Source organism: Somniosus microcephalus, chromosome 14 (assembly GCF_052327205.1).
Source record: "Somniosus microcephalus isolate GS21.2 chromosome 14, FLI_Smic_1.0, whole genome shotgun sequence".
Lineage (NCBI taxonomy): Eukaryota > Metazoa > Chordata > Chondrichthyes > Squaliformes > Somniosidae > Somniosus > Somniosus microcephalus.
This window is the reverse complement of record NC_141000.1, coordinates 4,944,863-4,971,333: the sequence shown is the minus strand read 5'-3', so window position 1 is coordinate 4,971,333 and position 26,471 is coordinate 4,944,863. Positions and strand designations below refer to the sequence as shown.

General features: G+C 49.2%; 2 protein-coding genes across 6 annotated transcripts in view; both read right to left on the bottom strand.

Annotated features, from left to right (window-relative positions):
• Positions 1-26,471, bottom strand: part of LOC147107289 (BCLAF1 and THRAP3 family member 3-like) — a 397,394-nt gene that overhangs the window by 146,313 nt on the left and 224,610 nt on the right. The gene's annotated exons all lie outside the window — the stretch shown is intronic.
• The window catches only part of LOC147107290 (MAP7 domain-containing protein 2-like), a 187,961-nt gene that overhangs the window by 75,517 nt on the left and 85,973 nt on the right, over positions 1-26,471 (bottom strand). For 2 of the 5 annotated variants that reach the window (XM_086006155.1, XM_086006156.1), the window contains exons 4-6: positions 20,590-20,704; positions 19,409-19,507; positions 18,896-19,006 (exon numbers count right to left, since the gene is read on the bottom strand). In XM_086006155.1, the coding sequence (XP_085862281.1) occupies positions 18,896-19,006; positions 19,409-19,507; positions 20,590-20,704 (325 nt within the window). Of the gene's footprint in view, positions 1-18,895; positions 19,007-19,408; positions 19,508-20,589; positions 20,705-20,934; positions 21,009-26,471 lie in introns of those variants that run through there. The other 3 variants (XM_086006159.1, XM_086006157.1, XM_086006158.1) reach the window with 3 other exon arrangements.

Here is a 26,471-nt window from a genome sequence, read left to right as displayed (position 1 = left end):
TTTTGCCGAATTTGTCGACAATTCTGCACCCACTGAACGCCCTGCTACGAACGGGGGTAGCATGGAAATGGAGCGATGATTGTAAGCGTGCTTCTCAGAAGAGTAAGGACTTAATCACTTCAAGGGAAGTTTTGGCTCACTACAACCCAGCACTGCCAATCAGGCTGGCGTGTGATGCGTCTCCCTACGGCATTGGGGCGGCACTGTCACATAAATTCCTTGATGGTTTAGAGAGGCCGATAGCTTTTGCGTCACACTCGTTAACTTCTGCCGAGCGTAACTACGCCCAGACTGACAGAGAGGCCCTCAGCCTAGTGTGGGGGGTGAAGAAGTTCAATCACTACCTGCACGGTCAAAAATTTACTCTACTAACCGATCATCAACCTCTTGTCTCCATTTTCAACCCTCAGAAGGGCGTACCGATAATGACAGCACAACGGCTGCAGAGATGGTCCCTTTTCCTAGGGGCACACCAATATGACATCGAGTACAAAGGAACTAAACAGCATGGAAATGCTGATGGATTGTCACGTCTACCGTTGCCGACGGTGGAAGAAGAAGACCTTGCAGTGGATCCAATGGAGTTATTCCACTTGACCATAGTCGAATGTCTCCCTGTGACGAATGCAAACATAGAAAAGGAAACACGGAATGACCCGACACTATCACGGGTCTATGATTTAACGGTGAAGGGATGGCCAGCACATGGTGAACCATTGCTGCCAGCATTCTCGGCGAGAAGAGAACAGCTGTCAGTGTGCAGAGGAACCTTGATGTGTGGATCCAGAGTAGTAATTCCACCTAAGTTGACGGATAGAGTGCTCAATGAGCTTCATGAGGGTCATCTGGGTGGGGTAAAAATGAAGAACTTAGCCAGAGCGTTTGTGTGGTGGCCGGGAATCGATAGAGAAATCGAAGCGATGACCAAGAGCTGTGCAGGATGCCAGAAGGTCCAAAACGCCCCACCACAAGCTCCTCCGCATCCATGGGAGTGGCCCTCATCTCCATGGCAAAGGGTACACATTGATTTTGCTGGTCCCTTCATGGACCCGATGTTTTTAATTGCGGTGGATGCACATTCAAAGTGGCCAGAGGTAATAAAAATGTCCTCAACCACCACGGAAAAAACTATCACAGTTTTACGAACCATATTCACCAGGAATGGGCTGCCTGAACAGATTTGCTCTGACAATGGACCACAGTTTGTGTCTGAAGAGTTCCGGAGGTTCTTAAAGAACAATGGTGTTAAGCATTACACATCTGCCCCATATCATCCAGCCACTAATGGATTGGCCGAGAGGTTTGTCCAAACATTCAAGAAGGCTATCAAGGCAATGTGTAATGAAGAAATACCCCTACAACACAAGGTGGACAACTTCTTGTTTGCCTACCGGAATGCGACACATGCGGTTACCAACCAAACTCCAGCCATGATGTTCTTCAATCGAAGACTACGATGCCGCTTGGATTTGGTTAAGCCAAACGTCCGAAGAGATGTGGAGAACAGGCAGTTTCAGAATATGAATGAAAGGCCGACCAGGAGTTTTAAGATAGGTCAACCAGTTTTGGCCCGGGACTATCGCACTGAGAAATGGCAGCCAGGAACGATTTGTACACGACAAGGACCTCTCATGTATACCGTGGACGTTGGGGGGAGCATTGTAAGACGCCATGCTGACCAGATTCTAGAGTCACTGGAAAACGTCAACTCCACACCACGATCTGATACACCTGGTAATGAAATCGACGTTCCAATTGCAGCTACCGCAGAACCGGTAATATTGGAAGCAGATGAACCAAACAACGACATTGATCCCGACTCAACATTGCCAGAAGAACCTGATACCCCAAAGAGGCGTTATCCAGACAGAATCAGGAAGCCTCCTCAAAGACTGAACTTATAATTGCTTAAACTTAACCAATGTATCTAGCAACAGTAATTGTGATTGTAATTAGTTATCATTTAGTTGTTAAATGAATGTTATGTACTGTTTATCTAAAAGGGGAGGAATTGTTGTGTATGTACCTTTAAGAGAATAACTGGTCTCAGACTGCAGTACCGGCAGTGACCACCCCTGTATAAAAGGCGCTAGTGAGCCTCTGTGTTTTTAGTTTCACTATGGACTTCCACCAGTAAAGACTTATTTTGTTCACTCCTGCTGTCCGTGTCTCAATTATTCACGGACGTAACAACATGGTGCCGGAACTTCAAAACAAGAAACTGCTGTGTGGGAAGAGAATGACAACTGCAGACACGACAGGCCTCATCACTCAAGGCTGCTTTGAGATTGCTTCTGTTACAGCAGGCCCCTGATTAGACCATGGCCACTTTATTTAAGTAAAGGCTATTCCATTAGACATTTTATCCGACTGGATTTGGAAACCCTGTTGAACTCTCCATTGAAACATCAGACACAAACCGGTCAATGGTTTGAATTAAATAATTGAAGTAATTGGAGGTCTTTTAAAATGGATTCTATTTCATTGTTAAAGTCTGTGGCACTCTACCTACTCATTTACAAGGAACAATGGCTTTACAAGTCAATAAGTGGGCTAGGGACTATAGTAAAAGGCTTTTAAAGTAATTATTTCACATCTAACAAACTACTGCATTTCCAATTGTACACTGTTTATAATTTATCTATCTATGTGCTTGCAATACCACACCGCTCTGTTACTTTTTAAAGGTACATTTTAGGGTTTGTGAAAATGCACCTCAGCAAAATGCAAAAAGACACATGCTGCTCAGGGGAAGCTCGATAAGTACATGAGGGAGAAAGGAATCGGCAGATATGCTGAGATGAAGTCGCTGGGGAGGAGGCTCGTGTGGAGCACAGACACCAAATGGGGTGTTTCTGTGCTGTAAAGTCGATGTCATTCTATCCAAATCTGCAGCGTTTCCAAACTGACCTGAAAACTCAGTGACGTAAGAAAACTACTAGGCACTTGGTCTAAGCATTAAACAAAGCTTTAATCAACTGTTTTACAACATGGAGGTCTAGTTGTGTCCTTCACTAGTTCCTGTTAAGAATGTCCTGCGCAAGCTGGGCCCGTGCCCGAGTATTTATACTCTCCCTGGACAGCGCCACCCGCAGGCCGCTCAGTATTATTTCATAAGTCTTTCTTTCATGAATGACTGATTCAGGTCACTCAGCACTGCAGTAAGTTAGTGACAGGTTTTACATACTTTTTTTCAAGTTACTTCTTGTCTGCCAGCAACTTAAATCTGAGGCTGCACACCTGAGCTACAATGAGCATTTTCAACAACGGCCATTCCAGCACACAGCACAGGACAGGACAATCTTAGAGAAGTCTGCTGATATTTAAATGATGAGGAACACACATACACTCAATGGCCTAATTTCTGTTACAAGAATGAAATGGGGTAGAAACTCCACCCCTAGGGGGTCAGTGAGGGGGAAAATGGTCTTCGCTGGTCACTCAAAAACAGGTGACAACACATCAGCAACCGATTCTCAGGAAATCAGGTGGGGTATTCTGTTAATTCTCGGGATCAACCAGATTGATTCCTGGGATGAGAGGGTTGTCCTCTGAAAAAGAGAATGGGTCAACATCTGCGACCGGAGACTTCCCGCGGGCGGACGCCTCCGACCTGCAAAATATCTACGCAAGTACCTGGTGACCCGGGAAGAATGGCGGATTGCGCTCCTGGGCCTCGCCGGGTCCGCGTGGGCAGAGCCCCACATATCCCAGGGGCGCCGGCGGTTCGTAGACGCTCCTGGGATCACGTGGGCTGGCCCAACCAATAAAAGAAGAGAATCCCCATTCAAACTTTTGACAGGTCCGTACGTACAGAACTATTATAAGTATGACTGGGGATCACCTAAAAAATACACCAACACATGAAATACATTTTTTTTAATTAGATATTTAAAATGAATTAAAATGCCATTTCATTAAATATTTTAAACAAAAATTTAATTTTTGGGGGTGCAAAACCTGCGGTATTGGATGGGCCGCCAGTTATACGCAGCGTCTGATGGTCAGTTCCATCACTGCCGTCAATGTAGCTGAATACCAGCCACTGTGTATAACCGGCGGCCGGTCCCACAGCGCCCGGTTTGCCCCACCGCCCAAAACAAATGTCTTGCCCTTGGACTCGTGGGGAATCCAGAGTATGGAGATCGGGCAGGAAAGTGGAGTTGAGGTCAATGATCAGCCATGATCTTATTGAATGGCGGAGCAGGCTCGAGGGACCGAATGGCCGACTCCTGCTCCTATTTCTGATGTTTTTATGGGATATAGGCGTTCTTGGTAAGAACATAAGAAATAGGAGCAGGAGTCGGCCATTTGACCCCTCGAGCCTGCTCCGCCATTCAATGAGATCATGGCTGATCTTCTACCTCATCTCCACTTTCCTGCACTATCCCCATATCCCTTGATTCCCTTAATATTCAAAAATCTATCGATCTCTGTCTTGAATATACTCAATGACTGAGCCTCCACAACCCTCTGGGGTAGAGAATTCCAAAGATTCACCACCCTCTGAGTGAAGAAATTTCTCATCTCAGTCCTAAATGGCCGATCCCTTATTCTGAGACTGTGACCCCTCGTTCTAGACTCCCCAGCCAGGGGAAACATCCTCCCTGCATCTACCCTGTAGAGCCCTGTAAGGATTGTTGTCCGTCCCCTGTAGCCCTGAGGTGGTGGTGGTGGTGGGCCTTCATCTTGAACTGCTGGTGATGGTTGGATACAATTGAGTACAACAACAATAGACCCAGGGGACAAGGCCTGCGCTGAAAGGGAATAAATTCAAAACTAATCTGGGGCAACAATATTTCAATGAACGAGTGGTCAATCTATAGAAATTGGGCCCCGACCATTTTTGGACGTGCAGTAGGGCTGGGGGGCTGGTGGAGGGGGGGTGGGGGTAAGTGCGTAGTTCATGCCCTTCCTGTGCCTGAATGGTGCAGCCCAAAGCTCTCTGGATACTGGGCCTCGAGCCTCACTGTAATGTTGCCGGCAAAGTGTGAAGAGCCCGGCGGTGAACAGGACTCCAAGCTGGGGCCGCTGCAAGGGGGTTGTTGGGGCTCGGGGCCTGGGTTAGGGGTCGAGCATTGGCAGAGGAGGCCAGGCCCGGGGAGGGGGCGGGGGTGGAGGATCAGGGGTCGGGGGAGGAGGTCGGGGGTTGTGTGGGTAAAGCCGCCTCTTGTTTGTCCTTACTCAATATGGCAGTGACGCTCTACCGGCCGGACATGTTCCTGCCCACCATGTTGGGGCATTAGTAGCCCGAGTAGCGCCTGAAAAACTAGCGCTACAAGGACCAATTTCTAGGCTGATTACATCGAATGTACAGCACAGAAACAGGCCATTCGGCCCAACTGGTCCGTGCCGGTGTTTATGCTCCACACCAGCCTCCTCCCACCCCTCGTCATCTCACCCTATCACCATATCCTTCTATTCCTTTCTCCTTCATGTGTTTATCCAGCTTCCCCTTAAATACATCGATACTATTCGCCTCAACCACTCCCTGTGGGAGCGAGTTCCACATTCTAACCTCTCTGGACATGTGGTAAGTGTTGTAACATGGGAACAGGAGGAGGCCATTCAGCCCCTCGAGCCTGTTCCCCATTCAGTTAGATCATGTCTGATCTGTATCTCCACTCCATCTACCCGCCTTGGTTCCGTAACCCTTGCCTCACAAACATCTATAAATCTCAGTTTTGAAATGTTCAATTGACCCCCGGCCTCAACAGCATTTTGGGGGAGAGAGTTCCAGATTTCCACTGCCCTTTGTGTGAAGAAGTGCTTCCTGACATCACCTCTGAATGGCCTGGCTCTAATTTTAAGGGAATGCCCACTAGAGGAAATAGTTTTTCTCTATTTACCCTGTCAGTCGCAGGCTCGGGAGGAACAGGTGACTTTGGACCTATGGATCCCAAAGCTCTCCACCATTGGGGGTTTTCCTCGCCTCGTGTCTGGCTCTGTTGTAGACTCATTGATAGAGATTGATTGCCATGATTAGTCAACAACTCCATTAATGTTTTATCATGTGACTACCAGGACGGTAGAAGGTAAATTAGATGGACCTTGGCCTTCTTTTGTCTAGCTGATCTCATGTTCAAATGAGGCCTATCATCCTCGAGATGGACAAAAGTGGGCTCCATCCATCGGGTGTGGGAAGGGGAATGGGAGAATCCACGACCCTCGCTCAGGCTCCTGAAGAAAGCAGGATTTTTTTTAGTTAAATATTTGGATTGGCCCCCTTGCACAGGGGGCTGAGGGGGAACTGGCTGGTGTTATGACGGCGGGGAATTAGCCTGGGCCTCCCTCCCCCTCATTGGCTGGCAGCCACTGGATTGTCCAACTGCATGGGACAGGCCGGAGCCTGGGACAGGCCAGAGCTGGAGCTGGGGCAGGAGCAGGAGCTGGAGCTGGGACAGGCCGGAGCTGGAGCTGGGACAGGCCGGAGCTGGAGCAGGGACAGGTCGGAGCTGGAGCTGGGACAGGAGCAGGAGCTGGAGCTGGGACAGGAGCAGGAGCTGGAGCTGGGACAGGCCGGAGCTGGAGCTGGGACAGGCCGGAGCTGGAGCAGGGACAGGTCGGAGCTGGAGCTGGGACAGGAGCAGGAGCTGGAGCTGGGACAGGCCGGAGCTGGAGCTGGGACAGGAGCAGGAGCTGGAGCTGGGACAGGTCGGAGCTGGAGCTGGGACAGGTCGGAGCTGGGGCAGGCGGGAGCTGGAGCTGGGGCAGGTCGGAGCTGGGGCAGGCGGGAGCTGGAGCTGGGGCAGGCCGGAGCCTGGAGCTGGGACAGGCGGGAGCTAGAGCCTGGGACAGGCCGGAGCTGGAGCTGGGACAGGAGCAGGAGCTGGGGCTGGGACAGGCCGGAGCTGGAGCAGGGACAGGTCGGAGCTGGGGCAGGTGGGAGCTGGAGCAGGGACAGGTCGGAGCTGGGGCAGGCGGGAGCTGGGGCTGGGGCAGGCCGGAGCCTGGAGCTGGGACAGGCGGGAGCTAGAGCCTGGGACAGGCAGGATCTGGAGCTGGGACAGGCGGGAGCTGGGGCAGCAGGAGCGTCTCTGCCCGCCTCCTCCGGGCACACTCCAGGTGGGGTGAGCACTGGAGGGGCCGCCAGGTATGATCCCAGCACAATTGCCACGACTGTGGTCCTTTATCTTGTCTCTTATCAAAGGCCTTGAGGGATGATATGAGTATGAGATTAGAGAAGCTGGGGTTGTTCTCCTTAGAGCAGAGAAGGGTAAGGGGAACTTTAGTGGAGGTGTTGAAAATTATGATAGAGTAGATCGGGAGAATCTGTTTCCAGGAGGGCTGGTAACCAGAGGACACAGAATTAAGTTGATTGGCAAAAGGACCAGAGGTGAAATGAGGAGAATTTTTTATTACAGCGAATTGCTGTGGTCTGGAATGTACTGCCTGAAAGGGTGGAGGAAGCAGATTCAACAACATTCAAAAGGGAATTGGATAAACACTTGAAGGGGAATAATTTGCAGGGATATGGGGAAAGTGCGGGGGCGTGGGACCGACTGGATCACTCTTTCCAGGACACGGCACAGGCACGATGGGCCGAATGGCCTTCTTCTGTGCTGACTCATTCTATGATACTATGATTCCACTAGTGTGTTTTTTACTTTGCTAGGTAACCTTCTGTTCAAATGCTAGTCACTGTGAACTTGCAGACTAGGGGAAGAAGGAAAGACTTGTATTTATAGCGTGTCGTTCACCACCTCAGGACGTCCCAAAATACTTTACAGCCAATGAAGTACTTTGTGAATTGTAGTCACTTTGCACACAGCGAGCTCCCTCAAATAGCAATGAGATAATGGCCAGATATTCTATTTTAGTGAGGTTGGTTGAGGGATAAATATTGGCCAGAACACAGGGGAGAAACTCCCCTACTCGTCTTCGAAATAGTGCCACAGGATCTTTTAGATCCACCCGAGGGCAGATGGGGCCTTGATTTATCATCTCATCCGAAGGCATCTGAGCCTGGATTCTGTGCTCAGGTCTCTGGAGTGGGGCTTGAACCCACGACTGTCTGACTCAGGCGAGTGTGCTACCAACTGAGAGACTGAGGGACGTGGGGAGAGGACGGGAACGTGTGGTGGAGAGACTGAGGGATGTGGGGAGAGGACGGGAACGTGTGGTGGAGAGACTGAGGGGTGTGGGGAGAGGGCAGGTAGGTGTGGTGGGGAGACTGAGGGGTGTGGTGAGAGGACGGGAACGTGTGGTAGAGAGACTGAGGGGTGTGGGGAGAGGATGGGAACGTGTGGTGGAGAGACTGAGGGACGTGGGGAGAGGACGGGAACGTGTGGTGGAGAGACTGAGGGGTGTGGGGAGAGGGCAGGCAGGTGTGGTGGGGAGACTGAGGGGTGTGGTGAGAGGACGGGAACGTGTGGTAGAGAGACTGAGGGGTGTGGGGAGAGGACGGGAACGTGTGGTGGAGAGACTGAGGGACGTGGGGAGAGGACGGGAACGTGTGGTGGAGAGACTGAGGGACGTGGGGAGAGGACGGGAACGTGTGGTGGAGAGACTGAGGGACGTGGGGAGAGGACGGGAACGTGTGGTGGAGAGACTGAGGGGTGTGCGGAGAGGACGGGAACGTGTGGTGGAGAGACTGAGGGACGTGGGGAGAGGACGGGAACGTGTGGTGGAGAGACTGAGGGGTGTGGGGAGAGGACGGGAACGTGTGGTGGAGAGACTGAGGGGTGAGGGGAGAGGACGGGAACGTGTGGTGGAGAGACTGAGGGGTGTGGGGAGAGGACGGGAACGTGTGGTGGAGAGACTGAGGGGTGAGGGGAGAGGACGGGAACGTGTGGTGGAGAGACTGAGGGGTGAGGGGAGAGGACGGGAACGTGTGGTGGAGAGACTGAGGGGTGTGGGGAGAGGACGGGAACGTGTGGTGGAGAGACTGAGGGACGTGGGGAGAGGACGGGAACGTGTGGTGGAGAGACTGAGGGGTGAGGGGAGAGGACGGGAACGTGTGGTAGAGAGACTGAGGGGTGTGGGGAGAGGACGGGAACGTGTGGTGGAGAGACTGAGGGACGTGGGGAGAGGACGGGAACGTGTGGTGGAGAGACTGAGGGGTGAGGGGAGAGGACGGGAACGTGTGGTGGAGAGACTGAGGGGTGAGGGGAGAGGACGGGAACGTGTGGTGGGGAGACTGAGGGACGTGGGGAGAGGACGGGAACGTGTGGTGGAGAGACTGAGGGACATGGGGAGAGGACGGGAACGTGTGGTGGAGAGACTGAGGGGTGAGGGGAGAGGACGGGAACGTGTGGTGGAGAGACTGAGGGACGTGGGGAGAGGGCGGGAACGTGTGGTGGAGAGACTGAGGGACATGGGGAGAGGACGGGAACGTGTGGTGGAGAGACTGAGGGGTGAGGGGAGAGGACGGGAACGTGTGGTGGAGAGACTGAGGGACGTGGGGAGAGGACGGGAACGTGTGGTGGAGAGACTGAGGGACATGGGGAGAGGACGGGAACATGTGGTAGAGAGACTGAGGGACGTGGGGAGAGGACGGGAACGTGTGGTAGAGAGACTGAGTGTCTAATTGGTCAGACTGCTTGTCCGACAGCAGAAATTTCCTCCAACTAAATATTGGGAAGACCAAAGCCATTGTCTTCGGTCCCTGCCACAAACTCCATTTCTTCGACATCGACATCGACTCCATCCCCCTCCCTGGCAACTGTCCGAGGCTGAACCAGGCCGTTCACACATTAGTGCCGTATTTGACTCCGAAATGAGCTTCCAACCACATGTCTGCACCATAACTTAGACCACCTATTTCCACCTCGTAACATCGCCCGTCTCCGCCCCGCCTCAGCTCATCTGCTGCTGAAACCCTCATCCATGCTTTTGTTACCTCTAGAAATGACTATTCCAACGCACTCCTGGCTGGCCTCCCACATTCCACCCTACGTAAACTTGAGGTCATCTAAAACTCTGCTGCCTGTGTCCTAACTCGCACCCAGTCCCGTTCACCCATCGCCCCCTGTGCTCGCTGCCCCATGTCCTAACTCGCACCCAGTCCCGTTCACCCATCGCCCCCTGTGCTCGCTGCCCCATGTCCTAACTCGCACCCAGTCCTGTTCACCCATCACCCCCTGTGCTCACTGCCCCATGTCCTAACTCGCACCCAGTCCCGTTCACCCATCACCCCCTGTGCTCACTGCCCCGTGTCCTAACTCACACCAAGTCCTGTTCACCCATCACCCCCTGTGCTCACTGCCCCGTGTCCTAACTCACACCCAGTCCCGTTCACCCATCACCCCCTGTGCTCGCTGCCCCATGTCCTAACTCGCACCCAGTCCTGTTCACCCATCACCCCCTGTGCTCACTGCCCCGTGTCCTAACTCGCACTGAGTCCCGTTCACCCATCACCCCCTGTGCTCACTGCCCCGTGTCCTAACTCACACCCAGTCCCGTTCACCCATTACCCGTGCTCACTGCCCCGTGTCCTAACTCGCACCCAGTCCCGTTCACCCATCACCCCCTGTGCTCACTGCTCTGTATCCTAACTCACACCCAGTCCCGTTCACCCATTACCCCCTGTGCTCACTGCCCCGTGTCCTAACTCGCACCAAGTCCTGTTCACCCATCACCCCCTGTGCTCACTGCCCCGTGTCCTAACTCACACCCAGTCCCGTTCACCCATCACCCCCTGTGCTCACTGCCCCGTGTCCTAACTCGCACCCAGTCCCGTTCACCCATCACCCCCTGTGCTCACTGCCGTGTCCTAACTCGCACCAAGTCCCGTTTACCCATCACCCCCCGTGCTCACTGCCCCGTGTCCTAACTCACCCAGTCCCGTTCACCCATCACCCCCTGTGCTCACTGCCCTGTGTCCTAACTCACACCAAGTCCCGTTCACCCATCACCCCCTGTGCTCACTGCCCCGTGTCCTAACTCACACCCAGTCCCGTTCACCCATCACCCCCTGTGCTCACTGCCCCGTGTCCTAACTCACACCCAGTCCCGTTCACCCATCAACCCCTGTGCTCACTGCCCCGTGTCCTAACTCGCACCCAGTCCCGTTCACCCATCACCCCCTGTGCTCACTGCCCCGTGTCCTAACTCACACCCAGTCCCGTTCACCCGTCACCCCCTGTGCTCACTGCCCCGTGTCCTAACTCACACCCAGTCCCGTTCACCCATCACCCCCTGTGCTCACTGCCCCGTGTCCTAACTCACACCCAGTCCCGTTCACCCGTCACCCCCTGTGCTCACTGCCCCGTGTCCTAACTCACACCCAGTCCCGTTCACCCATCACCCCCTGTGCTCACTGCCCCGTGTCCTAACTCACACCCAGTCCCGTTCACCCATCACCCCCTGTGCTCACTGCCCCGTGTCCTAACTCGCACCCAGTCCCGTTCACCCATCACCCCCTGTGCTCACTGACTTACATCGACTTCTGGTCCGGCAACATCTCAATTTTAAAATTCTCATACTTGTTTTCAAATCCCACCCTCACCCCTCCCTATCTCTGTAACCTTCTCCAGCTCCACAACTCTCCAAGGTCTCGCTGCACCTCCAATTCTGGCCTCTTGCGCATCCCCTATTTTAATCGCTCCATCATTGGTGGCCGTGCCTTCAGCTGTCTGGGCCCTAAACACTGGAATTCCCTCCCTAAACCTCTCTGCCTCTACCTCTCTCTCCTCATTTAAGATGCTCCTTAAAACCCACCTCTTTGACCAAGCTTTTGGTCACTTGTCCTAATATCTCCTTATGTGGCTCAGTGTCAAATATTGTTTGATAATCGCTCCTGTGAAGCGCCTTGGGACATTTTACTATGTTAAAGGCACTATATAAAGACACTAAAGGCACGATGTTGAGCTCTTTTTCCGCCGCCTTTGTCTCCGTGCCCACTTCTCTGGCCAGGAGTCTTCCCCCCGCACAACTGACCCTTTCTCCCGCTTGCAGAATTCCCGTTCTACCTGGACCCCTCCCCCTGGCCTCTTACCCTCTCTAGATCTTTTCATCGCTAACTGCCGCCGTGACATCGGCCGTCTCCATTTCTCTGCTCCCCTCACTCACTCCAACCTACCTCCCTCTGAACTTGCAGCACTCCATTCTCTTAGATCCAACCCTGACATTGTCATTAAACCCGCTGACAAGGGTGGTGCTGTTGTTGTTTGGCGTACTGACCTCTACCTAGCGGAAGCTGAACGCCAACTCTCTGACACCTCCTCCTACCTCCACCTGGACCATGACCCCACTACCGAACATCAAACCACCGTTTCCAAGACTGTCACTGACCTCATCTCCTCTGGAGATCTTCCCCCCGCTGCCACCAACCTCATAGTTCCCCAACCCCGCACAGCCCGCCTCTACCTCCTTCCCAAGGTCCACAAACAGGACTGCCCTGGTAGACCCATCGTTTCAGCCTGTTCTTGCCCCACGGAACTTATCTCTTCCTATCTTGACTCTATCTTTTCTCCCCTTGTCCAGTCTCTTCCCACATACATCCACGACTCTTCGGACGCCCTCCGCCACTTTAACAGTTTCCAGTTTCCTGGCCCCAACCGCTTCCTTTTCACCATGGACGTACAATCCCTCTACACCTCCATCCCCCACCCGGATGGCCTGAGGGTGCTCCGCTTCTTCCTTGAACAGAGGCCCGACCAGTTCCCATCCACCACCACCCTCCTCCGCCTGGCTGAACTTGTTCTCACATTGAACAACTTCTCCTTTAACTCCACTCATTTCCTCCAAATTAAAGGTGTTGCCATGGGTACCCGCATGGGTCCTAGCTATGCCTGCCTTTTTGTGGGATATGTGAAACACTCTTTGTTCCAGTCCTACTTGGGTCCCCTCCCTCACCTCTTTTTCCGATACATTGATGACTGTATCGGTGCCGTTTCCTGCTCTCGCCCCGAAATTGACAATTTCATTCACTTTGCCTCCAATTTCCACCCTTCCCTCACCTTCACATGGTCCATCTCTGACTCTTCCCTTCCCTTCCTCGACTTCTCCGTCTCCATCTCTGGGGATAGGTTATCGACCAATATTCACTACAAGCCCACTGACTCCCACAGCTACCTGGACTACACTTCCTCCCACCCCGCTTCCTGTAAGGACTCTATTCCATTCTCCCAGTTTCTCTGTCTCTGTCGTATCTGCTCCGACGATGCCACCTTCCACACCAGTGCTTCAGACATGTCTTCCTTTTTACACAACCGAGGATTCCCCTCTACCGTGGTTGACACTGCCCTCGACCGTGCCAGTTATTTCTCCCGCACTTCTGCCCTCACCCCTGCCCCTCCCTCCCGGAACCACGATAGGGTTCCCCTTGTCCTCACCTTTCACCCCACCAGCCTCCACATTCAACGGATCATCCTCCGGCATTTCCGCTACCTCCAAAGTGATCCCACCACCAAACGTATCTTCCCCTCCCCTCCCCTTTCAGCATTCCGTAGGGACCGCTCCCTCCGAGACATCCTAGTCCACTCCTCTATCACCCCTAACAGCCCTTCCCCTTTGCCTGGCACCTTCCCGTGCAAGCGGAGGAGATGTAACACCTGCCCCTATACCTCCCCCCTTCCCACTGTCCAGGGCCCCAAACACCCCTTCCAGGTGAAACAGCGATTTACTTGTACTTCTCGCAATCTAGTATACTGTATTCGCTGCTCACGATGCGGTCTCCTCTACATTGGGGAGAGCAAATGCAGATTGGGTGACTGCTTTGCGGAACACCTCCGTTCAGTCCGTAAGGGTGACCCCGAGCTTCCGGTCGCCTGTCATTTTAATTCACCGCTCCATTCCCACTCGGACCTCACCGTCCTTGGCCTCTTGTATTGTTCCACGGAAGCTCAACGTAAACTCGAGGAACAGCACCTCATCTTCCGATTAGGCACTCTGCAGCCTTCCGGACTCAATATCGAGTTCAACAATTTCAGATCATAACCTCAGCCCCTATTACACATTTTTTCTTGTAATTTTTCCACTCCTTTCCCCCCCTCCCCCCCTTTCCTTTTGTTTCTCTCTCACACCTGGCAGCTATCTCTTGCCCTGCCAGTACACTTCACACCTAATCTCAGCCTATTACCATCTCGTCTAGCTCTGAATACCTTTTATTGTCTCTTTTACTTCTTTTACTTCTTTTGTCCGATCGCAGCCCTGTCTTCAATCTATTTTCTTTTCTTTCCAGTTTTGAAGAAGGGTTCGACCCGAAACGTCAACTCAAATTTCTCTCCACGGATGTTGCCTGACCTGCTGAGTTTTTCCAGCATGTTCTGTTGTTATTTCTATATAAATGCAAGTTGTTGTTGTCGAAGAGAGGGATATGGTGAGAGGGCAGGTAGGTGTGGTGGAGAAGTGAGGTGGTGTAGACCAATCTAAAGGAATGGGTTTTCGAGACAATTGGCCTCAACACATTTCTAGAAATTCTTAAGTTTCACCTTCCCCACTAAATTACAGAGAATTGGACAGTTAGATATCCATCATCAGCCCACACATTTCCCTCATTGCTCTGAGAAGTCAGTTCTTAGTTACCTGGCAATATGTGCATTATATTATTATAGTATATATACTAGGTTATCAGAAAGCACAGTTATCAATTTCTTCTTCTCACTGGCCTTTCAAACTATTGTTCTTTTGGAAATTAATCCCACCTCTTTTTCAACATCCGCTCGACTCTAAGATTAGTTCAAGAATGTGCTATTTGCTCTGTCACAAAATAGGAAACCAGCATAGTTGTCCATTGACACATTCCCTCATTGTCCTCTGACTGTATGTCCTACAATTACCCCAGACTCCGATTACTGTGCCCACTCCCCAATTCCTTCATCTCAATACCTTGCTTCAACTTGGGCAATAAATGCTGGCCTTGCCAGCGACGCCCACATCCCAGAATCAAAGAAAAAACCCAGCTGTGAGGAAAGCAGGAATTATTTTGGAAGTAGTGTTTGTCTACTTTCACTGTCATTGAGTCATAGAGTTATACAGCACAGAAGGAGGCCCTTCGGCCCATCGTGTCCACGCCGGCCATCAAGCCCTGTCTATTCTAATCCCATTTTCCAGCACTTGGTCCGTAGCCTTGTATGCTATGGCGTTTCAAGTGCTCATCTAAATGCTTCTTGAATGTTGTGAGGGTTCCTGCCTCTACCACCCTTTCAGGCAGTGAGTTCCAGATTCCAACCACCCTCTGGGTGAAAAAGTTTTTCCTCAAATCCCCTCTAAACCTCCTGCCCCTTGACGTAAGAAAACTACTAGGCACTTGGTCTAAGCGTTAAACAAAGCTTTAATCAGCTGTTTTACTACATGGAGATCTAGTTGTGTCCTTCACTAGTTCCTGTTAAGAATGTTCTGCGCAAGCTGGGCCCGTGCCTGAGTATTTATACTCTCCCTGGACAGCGCCACCCGCAGGCCGCTCAGTATTATTTCATAAGTCTTTCTTTCATGAATGACTGATTCATGTCACCCCTTACCTTGAAACTATGCCCCCTGGTTATTGACCCCTCTACTAAGGGGAAAAGTTCCTTTCTATCTACCCTATCTATGCCCCTCATAATTTTGCACACCTCAATCAGCTCCCCCCTCAGCCTTCTCTGCTCTGAGGAAAACAACCCCAGCCTGTCCAGTCTCTCTTCATAGCTGAAGCGCTCCAGCCCAAGTAACATCCTGGTGAATCTCCTCTGCACCCTCTCCAATGCAATCACATCCCTCCTATAGTATGGCGACCAGAACTGCACACAGTATTCCAGCTGTGGCCTAACTAGTTGTAGAGATGTGAGTAGGTTCCTAGATAAAGACCAACCATTCCCAATATCTGAGAATGATCATCGGGTGCGGAAGCGTACCGATTCCGGAGAACAGGCGTTCAAATCCCACCATGATCTGAATTCAGTTAAAAGAAATTTGTAAATTTGATCTGAGTAAAAGTGACCACGAAGCTGTCGGATTATCATAAAAACCCCACTGGTTCCCTAATGTCCTTTAGGGAAGGAAATCTGCCGTCCTTACCCACTCTGGGCCGCTATGTGAATCCAGTCCCACACAAATGTGGTTGACTCTTAACTGCCCTCTGAATTGGCCCAGAAAAACCATTCTGTTGTATTAAACCGCTGCGGTTTAAGAAGGCGGCTCACCACCATCTTCTCAGGGTAACTGGGGATGGGCAATAAATGCCGGTCTTGCCAGCGACGCCCACATCCCGAGGAAAAAAAAAATCAGGTCGCAGCTTGAGCGACTCTTTGAGCCTTGAACTTGTGTCTGTGGGCTCAGGCAGCTTTCAAAGAGTAGCAGACCATTTTCATTAACTGAAGGAGACAACTTGGACGGATGCCCTCAATCTGGCTGAACTGAAATTGAGGCCTCGAGTTCCACGTTCTGCTGGTCCCCAGCTGTAACTCTGGCCGATCTGCAGGGAAACGATGGAGACCCCCCTGCTGTGCTGGGTCTTCCCCATTTCCAGAAGTTTCCTGGCTGCTGGAACTTCCATCCGCCTATCCCCCTTAAAAGGCAAGTGACGGCCAGGGAGCAGAGCCAGGGATGGTGACTCCTAAACAGGGAGTTCCTGCTCCTGGTGCTCACTCGGTACCCGGTGTGAGAGGCTTTTAAATTATTTTTTTAGCAATGCCCCCCGATAAGCCTCGTTGCCGGGGCTGGGGGCCTTGGCAACCCTTCCCCCACCCTAAGGCTGCACCACTGACAGTGTTTCCACGAGTACGGGCCAGGCGTACGCCAGAGCTGTGCCCCCCCACTAATGAAGTGCCATTAGAACAACCCTGTAAACAGAGGGGGGTTTGGGGGGGGGGGCATCATGGTGTGTAGTCCTGGCCTCGCCCCCCGCACTGTGACTCGAGGGATCTCAGGGCCTCAGCATTCAGTGCTTGGCAAATGTGAAGCCCAGATTGTGCTGTTACATGGGACCTGAAGCAATATATAGTCAGTCAATCAATAATCATTTGCTTTCCAAATGCTTACACAAGCACTTCCTGCCTCATCGGCTTGTACATTATTCTTCAAGTTATTCAGAATGAAAGGGAATATAGATTTCTGGATGTATTGGGAGTCGGGTTGCCAACCCTTCAGGAATGCCCTGGAGTCTCCAGGAATGGAAGACTGATCTCTGCCACTGCCAGCAAACCGGGAGAACAATCGTAGGGCCGTTAAAATATTGTGTTTTTAATTTTAAAAAATTTGAACTTTTTTTTGTTAGTTATAAAAATATCAGACATGGGGAAAAAAGTTGTTGACTGACAGTGAGGAATCATCCAATCGGATAAGGAATGTGGGAAGGCGGGGCACCATGAAGATGGGCATGTTGGGCGACCAATGGCGGGAGTGGGGGGGGGGGCGGGGCGATTGGAGGTCATGTGATAAAACCTCCAGGAAGATGACCAACCAGAGTTGGCGACCCCGAGTGGGGGCGGGGTGAATGTGGTCTTGGGCAGTCGCGCAAATCAGCCAATAGCGAATCGGCGGCCCGCTTTACACCCGTAAGATTTCCCACCCGCTGACCGCCGGTCCGCCCGTTTCGCTCTGCCGGCCGAGACCAATTTCACCCTCGTTACTTCTTAATTTATTGCTAAAGAGTATACACAAAGCTCGTTCAGTAATCAGCGCATAAAGGGATAGAAGCAAAGGAGTCACTGTTTTGTTAGCTCCTTGAAAATTACAAATCTTAAAAAAGGTATTTATTCCTAAAGGGAAAAAAAGCGATATTGTGTAGTCATATTCTCTCGAATTTCATGTTATCTTAAAAACTTCAAACTCGAGATAGCCCAATGTGACATGAAAGGAATTTGTGGCCGTGAGTCCCACACAATAAGTCACCAATTCAGAGAAAGGCAGTGAAGGCTGAGGCCAACCAAAGGAGCAAAGGCAGTGATTGGACAAGTAGGTCAGGCCTTCTGTAATCTATCTCTTATCAGCAGGTAACAGAGTAACAGTGGCTGGAATCCATTGACTGGATCCACGTTCACTGTCTTGACGGTGGATTAAATGCACATTGTGCGGAAGGAGAAGTGTAAGGAATAGAATTAGAATATGGTTATCAGATACCCACATCAAGCTGAGCTTAAACAAAACTGCGTTAGATAACTACCTACAAAATATAACGCAAAGTTGATGATATAGAATCCATTGATTTTTATTGTTCTGTTTTGACATTGAACGTTCAGTTGTTGAGATGTGATGGATATGTAGACTTAAAAGTAAACATGCCTTCATTGAATATTGCTTGGTTTTCAATGTATTTGGTCAAATATTAATCCTCTTCTTTGGTTCACCTCTACCATGCACCGTTGGCCAAGTCAGAGCAAACCCTGAATGACAAACATAGGAACAGGAGGCGACCATTCAGCCCCTCGAGCCTGTTCCGCCATTCAATCAGATCATGGCTGATCTGTACCTCAACTCCATGAGTGCCAGAAGCCTCGATCAATTGCCCTCCCCTGTGCGGGTACTCTGTCTGTGACTCGCAGCTCACCCGATGGGGAATTATGAATCCCAAGCCCACGTTCTATTGCTCTGTGCTGAATTCTACCCAACGACCATTACATGGCCTGCTCCACGTCTCAACTGGAATCATTGGACAAGAGCACTTGGTGCAGTCGCCCAACACGGAAGACACTTTGCATTCTTGTACACGCAATGCAGACACTGCAACAAAACCTGAGTAGGAACAATAACATTTCACCTTAAATTTAAATCCGCTTTTAATATATCCATTGGGCAGATATGTCGACATACCCAGAAACTCACAACTCCCAACATTTGGAAACTCTACTTTTCCTGCTTGCTGCTGTCCAAATTGGCATTTGACTAGATCATTGACATCTTATGGCAGTAATGCAATAAAGGCAGCGTGTGCGCACGGCACCGTGGCAGATAGAGGAGAAAGGTAAAGGTAATAAAGCCTCAGATGCACACCCCACAAGGACCACGCGCAATGCCCAGCAGGATAATCACTTGCCTCTTTCAGGGGGATGTGGGGTTGCTGCTGAAGAGGAGGGCAGAAGCTTGCTGGCCGGTGACTCCATTTGTTTGGGAAGATTCACAGCAGAAGCTGAAAGTCTGTCAGCCACTGCAAGGAGAGAGGTAGCAAGGACATTTACATTTAGATCGGCGGTTCATAAATCTTCGTTGTGACACCAAAGGGCAACAGAGATTTTTTTAAAAACCAAGCTGTACATCGCATAGACATGCAGGCATAACAGTCTCATAGCATACAATCTCACTCGAGTGCTGGGAAAAGAAATGTAGCGCGCCTGTCAAAAATAATATAACCATGCTTGCCAATTACTGAGGGAAAGATTAATGAGGAAACACACAAAAATTACCCAAAATATCCACACATCAAGCAGTAATAATATAAAGAGCAAAGACCATTGGGACAGTGGGTGGGTAAAACAGATCGGTTAGACAAGTGGGCAACACACTCGAAATGTTAAAAAAAACATCAAGGTATAGTAATTTTCCCAAATACCAGCAACGGAAGCAGCAGCATCAAAGGCCACAGGCTCTGAAGGAAAGTAGGTGTTGGCTGCTAAATCTATAGGAGGGGGTGGGCTATTTTCCGATTCACCTACATGACACAGAATCGGAATAAAGCGCATCAGTCGGCTGCGGAACAGTTTTGTTGCTTACAGCAAATAGTAAAAAGAAAACATTTCAACTGACAGTGCACGGCAGGTAATTAAGAGCCATCTCCCATGCCCTCACACGCTAGGATTGATTGCACCATGTTGCATTTCTCAGAGCAGGCCCGTGTCTCGTTAACCCCCAGCACCTCACAGCTAATTCACCTAAAATGTAGCTTTCTGGCTCAAAGCGGTATATTTTATTCATCAGCAAAATGTGCTTTCAGGCGCAGATTCAGGAACATTACTTCAAGGGAATGGAAAATCGATCTATTTATGTGGCAGAAATACTGCGTAGGATATTGCAGCAGCACTCAGGCTTTTACAGCTGTCATGGCTTTCACTTCCAAGCTCAAACTGTGTCTAATTCTTATTAAACACGTTGAGCAAACGCTGAACATAATTCCCTCCGTGTAATTCCGGTGCATTCTAACACAATCATTGATTAATTGCTTCAGAAATGCAGCCTTTGTACACAACAGGCCTACAGAAACAGGCTCAAAAATTCATCCTGTTAAAAAATGTTCCTGAGGGAGACTCATCTTTAATAATAATTAACCCAGGCTCTGCAGATACATTTTAATATATCTGGCCCATATGTGCTCAGCAGTATTTTTAGTTATCTGAGAGCCAGGTATTTCTTGCAGTTAATGCTTCCCCCAATTTTTTCTTTTCTTTCATTGGACTGAGGCTTTATTTGAATCAAAGCAACATTCGCCACAGATGGTGTGATAAAGCTGAATGTTATGCCGTGAGCAAAGAAAAGAGGTCTACATGGAAATAAACAGAATGGAGAGGGGGGCAGGGAGGTGGGGAGGGGAGGAGAGGAAACGCACCGTAACAAATTTCTACTTTATAAAACCGAGTGGCCTGCTCTGCTTCCTAAAATCAACTGCTGCATAGATAGACACAAAGCTCAAGTGATGTTGGAGCACAGAGGCTCTCTCTCTCTCTCTCTCTCTCACAGAAGAAGCACACACTTGTACTGTTGTAGAAGCTGCAATGCAGTCTGTGCCCTTTCACTCACCGTCTCGAGTTCCGGTCCCTGCAGATGCTGCTCCTCCCCACGACCATCTCTTCTGCCGTTGCTCTAGCTGCTGGTTACGTTCTAAAGTGCGACGCATCAAGGCTTCGTGACGCTCCTAGTATCGCATGAAACAGACAAACAACAATAACACCTCTAAAGTCAGTGAGCTCACAATGCACCTTTGCTCGACGGGCACATTGCTAGACAGCCCCATCTGGCCCCACAAAAATCAGGACTCACTCCAATTAGAAAATTATTATTCAAAGGTAACGTTCTATTTGCGTTCAATCGGTGAAAGCAGCTAGCGTAACACAGATCTACACAAAACAAACAGCAAAGACGTACCATCAAAAACCTCCAACAGCGGCACCATGCCCAAGAGAAAGGCAAGCAGCACAAGATGCTGAACCACTATGCTAATAGCCCTTTACATCACCATCAGCACCTGCTCTCATAGGTCTGAATATCATTGGAGATTCTGACTTCATCTGCCCATGAATAATGCTCAACAAGCATTAACTGCAGGGCGATGGAGAGAACTTAGTGCAAGGGATCAATAGCTGAATCACTGTGTAGGATCCTTAGCATAAATGCTAGCCAAACTGGCCAGACAGTGGACATCTATTACAGACTGTGGCACCGCACTGTCCTGCAATCTTGCTGCATTAAAAAAATACTGCATTTTCCAATAAAGATAAACACGGGAAATAATCGGAAACCTTTGGATGTTCATAAATCAACTTTTTAAAGATGTAGAAATCTATTCATAATCTTACCAGATAGTGTTTCTAGGTGAAGGGTTATCCCATTTGACAGTCACCTTGAACATTAGAAGGTGATGTGTTTCAACAGAAGGTATGAATTGTTATTTCTACACACAGCAGTTGGGTGTGTCCCGAGTGATGATGCAATGCTGCGATGCGAACACAGAATATTCACAGACTAAGATGCCAATTCATGCATTGAATGCGATCTCCTCCCTAACCAGATCTGATGCAGCTCCCTAAACGAGCGCTGTCACCAATATTGAGAGAGTTTTCAGACACAGCTCCTTGAACAGCCTGTCCCAATCCCGCAAGGCAGGCCACTGAGGAAAATGTAGGCTGCAGAAGCTTCCATTCATTACAGCATCAATTCCTTCAATGTGGTTCTTAGGGAGTACAGTATATTACTGGACCAGTAATCCAGAGAACGCAAGTTCAAATCACACCAGGGCAGTTTGAGAATTTGAATTCAGTTTTTTAAAAATGTGGAAATAAAAAGCTGGTATCAGTAAAGGTGACCATGAAGCTGTCGGATTCTCATAAAAACCCAACTGGTTCACTGATGTCCTTTAGGGAAGGGAACCTGCCGTCCTTACCCGGCCTGGGCCTATACGTGACTCCAGTCTCACAGCAATGTGGCTGACCTCTAACTGCCCTCTGAACTGGCCCAGCGAGACACTCAGTTCAGGACAACTAAAGATTGGCAATAAATGCCGGCCTTGCCAGCAACACCCAAATCCTGAGAATTAATTAAAGAAAGGACCAGGAGACACTGAGTACATCAAGTACATTCAGGTAGAATCTGGTACATTCAGGTAGACTCAGGTACATTCAGGTAGAATCAGGTACATTCAGGTAGAATCAGGTACATTCAGGCAGAATCAGGTACATTCAGGTAGAATCAGCTGCATTCAGGTAGAATCAGGTACATTCAGGTAGAATCAGGTACATTCAGGTAGAATCAGGTACATACGGGCAGAATCAGGTACATTCAGGTAGAATCAGGTACATTCAGGTAGAATCAGGTACATACGGGCAGAATCAGGTACATTCAGGCAGAATCAGGTACATTCAGGCAGAATCAGGTACATTCAGGTAGAATCAGGTACATTCAGGCAGAATCAGGTACATTCAGGTAGAATCAGGTACATTCAGGCAGAATCAGGTACATTCAGGCAGAATCAGGTACATTCAGGTAGAATCAGGTACATTCAGGCAGAATCAGGTACATTCAGGCAGAATCAGGTACATTCAGGCAGAATCAGGTACATTCAGGCAGAATCAGGTACATTCAGGCAGAATCAGCTACATTCAGGTAGAATCAGCTACATTCAGGTAGAATCAGGTACATTCAGGTAGGATCAGGTATATTCAGGCAGAATCAACTACATTCAGGTAGAATCAGCTACATTCAGGTAGAATCAGGTACATTCAGGTAGAATCAGGTACATTCAGGTAGAATCAGGTACATTCAGGCAGAATCAGGTACATTCAGGTAGAATCAGGTACATTCAGGTAGAATCAACTACATTCAGGTAGAATCAGGTACATTCAGGTAGAATCAGCTACATTCAGGTAGAATCAGGTATATTCAGGTAGAATCAGGTACATTCAGGCAGAATCAGCTACATTCAGGTAGAATCAGGTACATTCAGGCAGAATCAGGTACATTCAGGCAGAATCAGGTACATTCAGGTAGAATCAGGTACATTCAGGTAGAATCAGGTACATTCAGGTAGAAAGCAACAGCTGCCCATCGGGATTGCGATTTAAAAAAACACTCATTATGTGTTACATCCAACACAATGAGCTTACACAACTGGCAGATACACTGCACCTTGTACACATGACTACAGCATCTGTGCTGTGACATAATAAATAACAATAAGTGACACGGAGAGGCTAACACACCCAAATATAGAGCAGGACACAATTCTTCCTGAACTCACATCTTTCTCTACTTTCACTCCCATCTCCCCTCGTGCACTCTCCGAGCTCATCTTGTCCATGAGACCCACTTCCTGCTCCCTCGACCCAACTCCCACCAAACTGCTGACCACCCAACTTCCCTTCCTGACCCCCATGTTAGCTAATACTGTTAATGGTTCCCTCTCCTCAGATACTGTCCCCCTCTCCCTCAAATCTGCCGTCATCACTCCGCTCTTCAAAGAACTCTCACCCTTGACCCCTCCGTCCTTGCAAATTACCGCCCCATCTCCAACCTCCCTTTCCTCTTCAAAGAACTTGAACGTGTTGTCGCTTCCCAAATCCGTGCCCATCTTTCCCGGAACTCCAAGTTTGATCCCCTCCAATCAGGTTTCCGACCCCGCCACAGTACCGAAATGGTTCTTATTAAAGTCACAAATGACATCCTATGTGATGTGACTGTGGTAACCTATCCCTCCTTCTCGACCTGTCTGCAGCCTTTGACACGGTTGACCACGCCATCCTCCTCCAAAGCCTCGCCTCCATTGTCCAGCTGAGTAGGACTGCACTCGCTGGAAAATGCTGGAATCCATTGTTAAGGAAGTGGTAACAGGGCACTTAGAAAATCATAACATGATTAGGCAGAGTCAACATGGTTTCATGCTACTTCAAGAGCAGTCAAGCAGGTTTTATGAAAGGGAAATCATGTTTGACAAATTTGCTATAGTTTTTTGAGGATGTAACTAGCAGGGTAGATAAAGGGGAACCAGTGGATGTAGTATATTTGGATTTCCAAAAGGCATTCGATAAGATGCCACATAAAAGGTTGTTGAGCAAGATAAGGGCTCATGGGGTTGGGGGTAATATAGTAACATGGATTGAGGATTGGTTAACAGACAGAAAACACAGGGATAAACAGGTCATTTTCAGGTTGGCAGGCTGTAACTAGCGGGGTGCCGCAAGGATCAGTGCTTGGGCTTCAGCTATTCACAATCTATATTAATGACCTAGATGAAGGGACCGAGAGCAATGTATCCAAGTTTGCCGACAATACAAAGCTAGGTGGAAAAGTAAGATGTGAGGAGGATGCAAAGAGCCTGCAAAGCGATACAGACAGGTTAAGTGAGTGAGCAGTAAGGTGGCAGATGGAGTATAATGTGGGGAAATGTGAGGTTTCTCACTTTGGTAGGAAGAATAGAAAAACAGAATATTTTTTAAATGGTGAGAAACTATTAAATGTTGGTGTTCAGAGAGATTTGGGTGTCCTCGTACAGGAAACACAGAAATCTAGCATGCAGGTACAGCAAGCAATAAGGAAGGCAAATGGCATGTTGGCCTTTATTGCAAGGGAATTGGAGTGTAAGAGTAAGGAAGTCTTGCTACAATTGTACAGGGCCTTGGTGAGACCACACCTGGAGTACTGGGCACAGTTCTGGTCTCCTTATCTAAGGAAGGATATACTTGCCTCGGAGGCGGTGCAGCGAAGGTTCACTGGATTGATTCCTGGGATGAGAGGGCTGTCCTGGATTTCCAGACTTTTTAAACTAAATTCAAATTCTCAAACTGCCTTGGTGGTATTTGAACTTATGTTCTCTGGATTATTAGCCCAGTAATATAACCACTGCACTTATGTACCCTATTTTTAAAGGCTAAAAATAGCTATCTTTCACAGTTTTTCTTTTCATTGTCACCTTCATAACTCAATGATCCCAGGTCTTGGGTATCCCAGTAGTTCCTGTCCCTGCTCCATCAGGCACACTTCATCTCTCCCATCAACACTTCTGCCTTTCAGTTCTTAAACTTTCCCCAATAACATCTGCATCAGAATGTTATTGGTCAAAAATAAGAACATAAGAAATAGAAGCAGGAGTAGGCTATATGGCCCTTCGAGCCTGCTCCGTATGGCCTACTCCTGCTCCTATTTAAATATAAGATAGTCACTAATAAATCCAACAAGCAATTCAGGAGAAGCTTCTTTACCCAGAGAGTGGTGAGAATGTGGAACTCGCTGCCACGGGGAGTGGTTGAGGCGAATAGTATCGATGCATTTAAGGGGAAGCCAGATACACACATGAGGGAGAAAGGAATAGAAGGATATGCTGCTAGAGTGAGATAAGCTAAGTGGGAGGAGGCTCGTGTGGAGCATAAAGGCCGGCACGGACCCGTTGGGCCGAATGGCCTGTTTCTGTGCTGTAAATTCTATGTAATTCTTGGAATAGAATCAGCTGGGCCTTGCCATCTCTGGAATCATGTTCGGGATCTTCCCCATTAAAAACACACTCCAACAATTGAGGACTGTAATGTTTGGCTTAGCTCAAACAGCTCATCTGACGTAGTGCCGATGCGCATGCGCAAGTTGGCGTTACAATAAACCTGTCTCCCACGTTGCCAAGAGCAGAGCTCGGGAGTGGGACCGCCGATCTGCGTAGACTCCTGCCCAGGCCGGGAGGGTTGAGAACCCTCACTCAGAACCTTTGACCCATTACATCCTCTAGCTACTGAGTTCTAATTTGTTGCTCTTTTAGGAATGACTTGAGCCAATCAGTAAGTGTGACGCATAATTCCTGGATGGTTGTGTCTGAGCAGGTGCATTATTTCATGCTTCAGAATGGCTCTCTCAGTGTACGCGGTACGGTGTCTGTCCTCCCGCTGTCACACGGTGTCTGATTTCCTTTATTTTACTAAATGATTTGAGAAGCAGCTGGGGGATGAATTTTAAGAGCTTTGTTCAGATAAAGTTTCACATTGAAGCCATAATAAGTGCTTGGCTTTGACTGTGTGGCAGAGTGAGCCATACAGACAGTCATTTAGAACATGCGTACTACCTTTTCTTGCTGGATAGAATTCTAAACTATCATTGTTCACAGGAAATGTATTTTTCCTCAGTGGAAGCCAAATGATGTCTTTACTCACTGTATAAAAACCGTTCAGTTCATTTTCCCAAAACAAAATGGAAGATGAATTTACAAAGCTCTTTTGCCACTGAATTTTCACATAAACATTTTAAACCTTTTTTGACTTCAGAAAGAGAATCTAGCTCAGAGAATGTACGAGGGAGAGGAGATAAACATATACAGACAAGGATAAGTACAACCCCTGGAATCGCTTATATTTACTTAGAATCCCGAAACAGTTATTAAAAAGGAAATAAAAGAAAAACTTGAATTTCTATCTTGTCTTTCACCAGCTCAG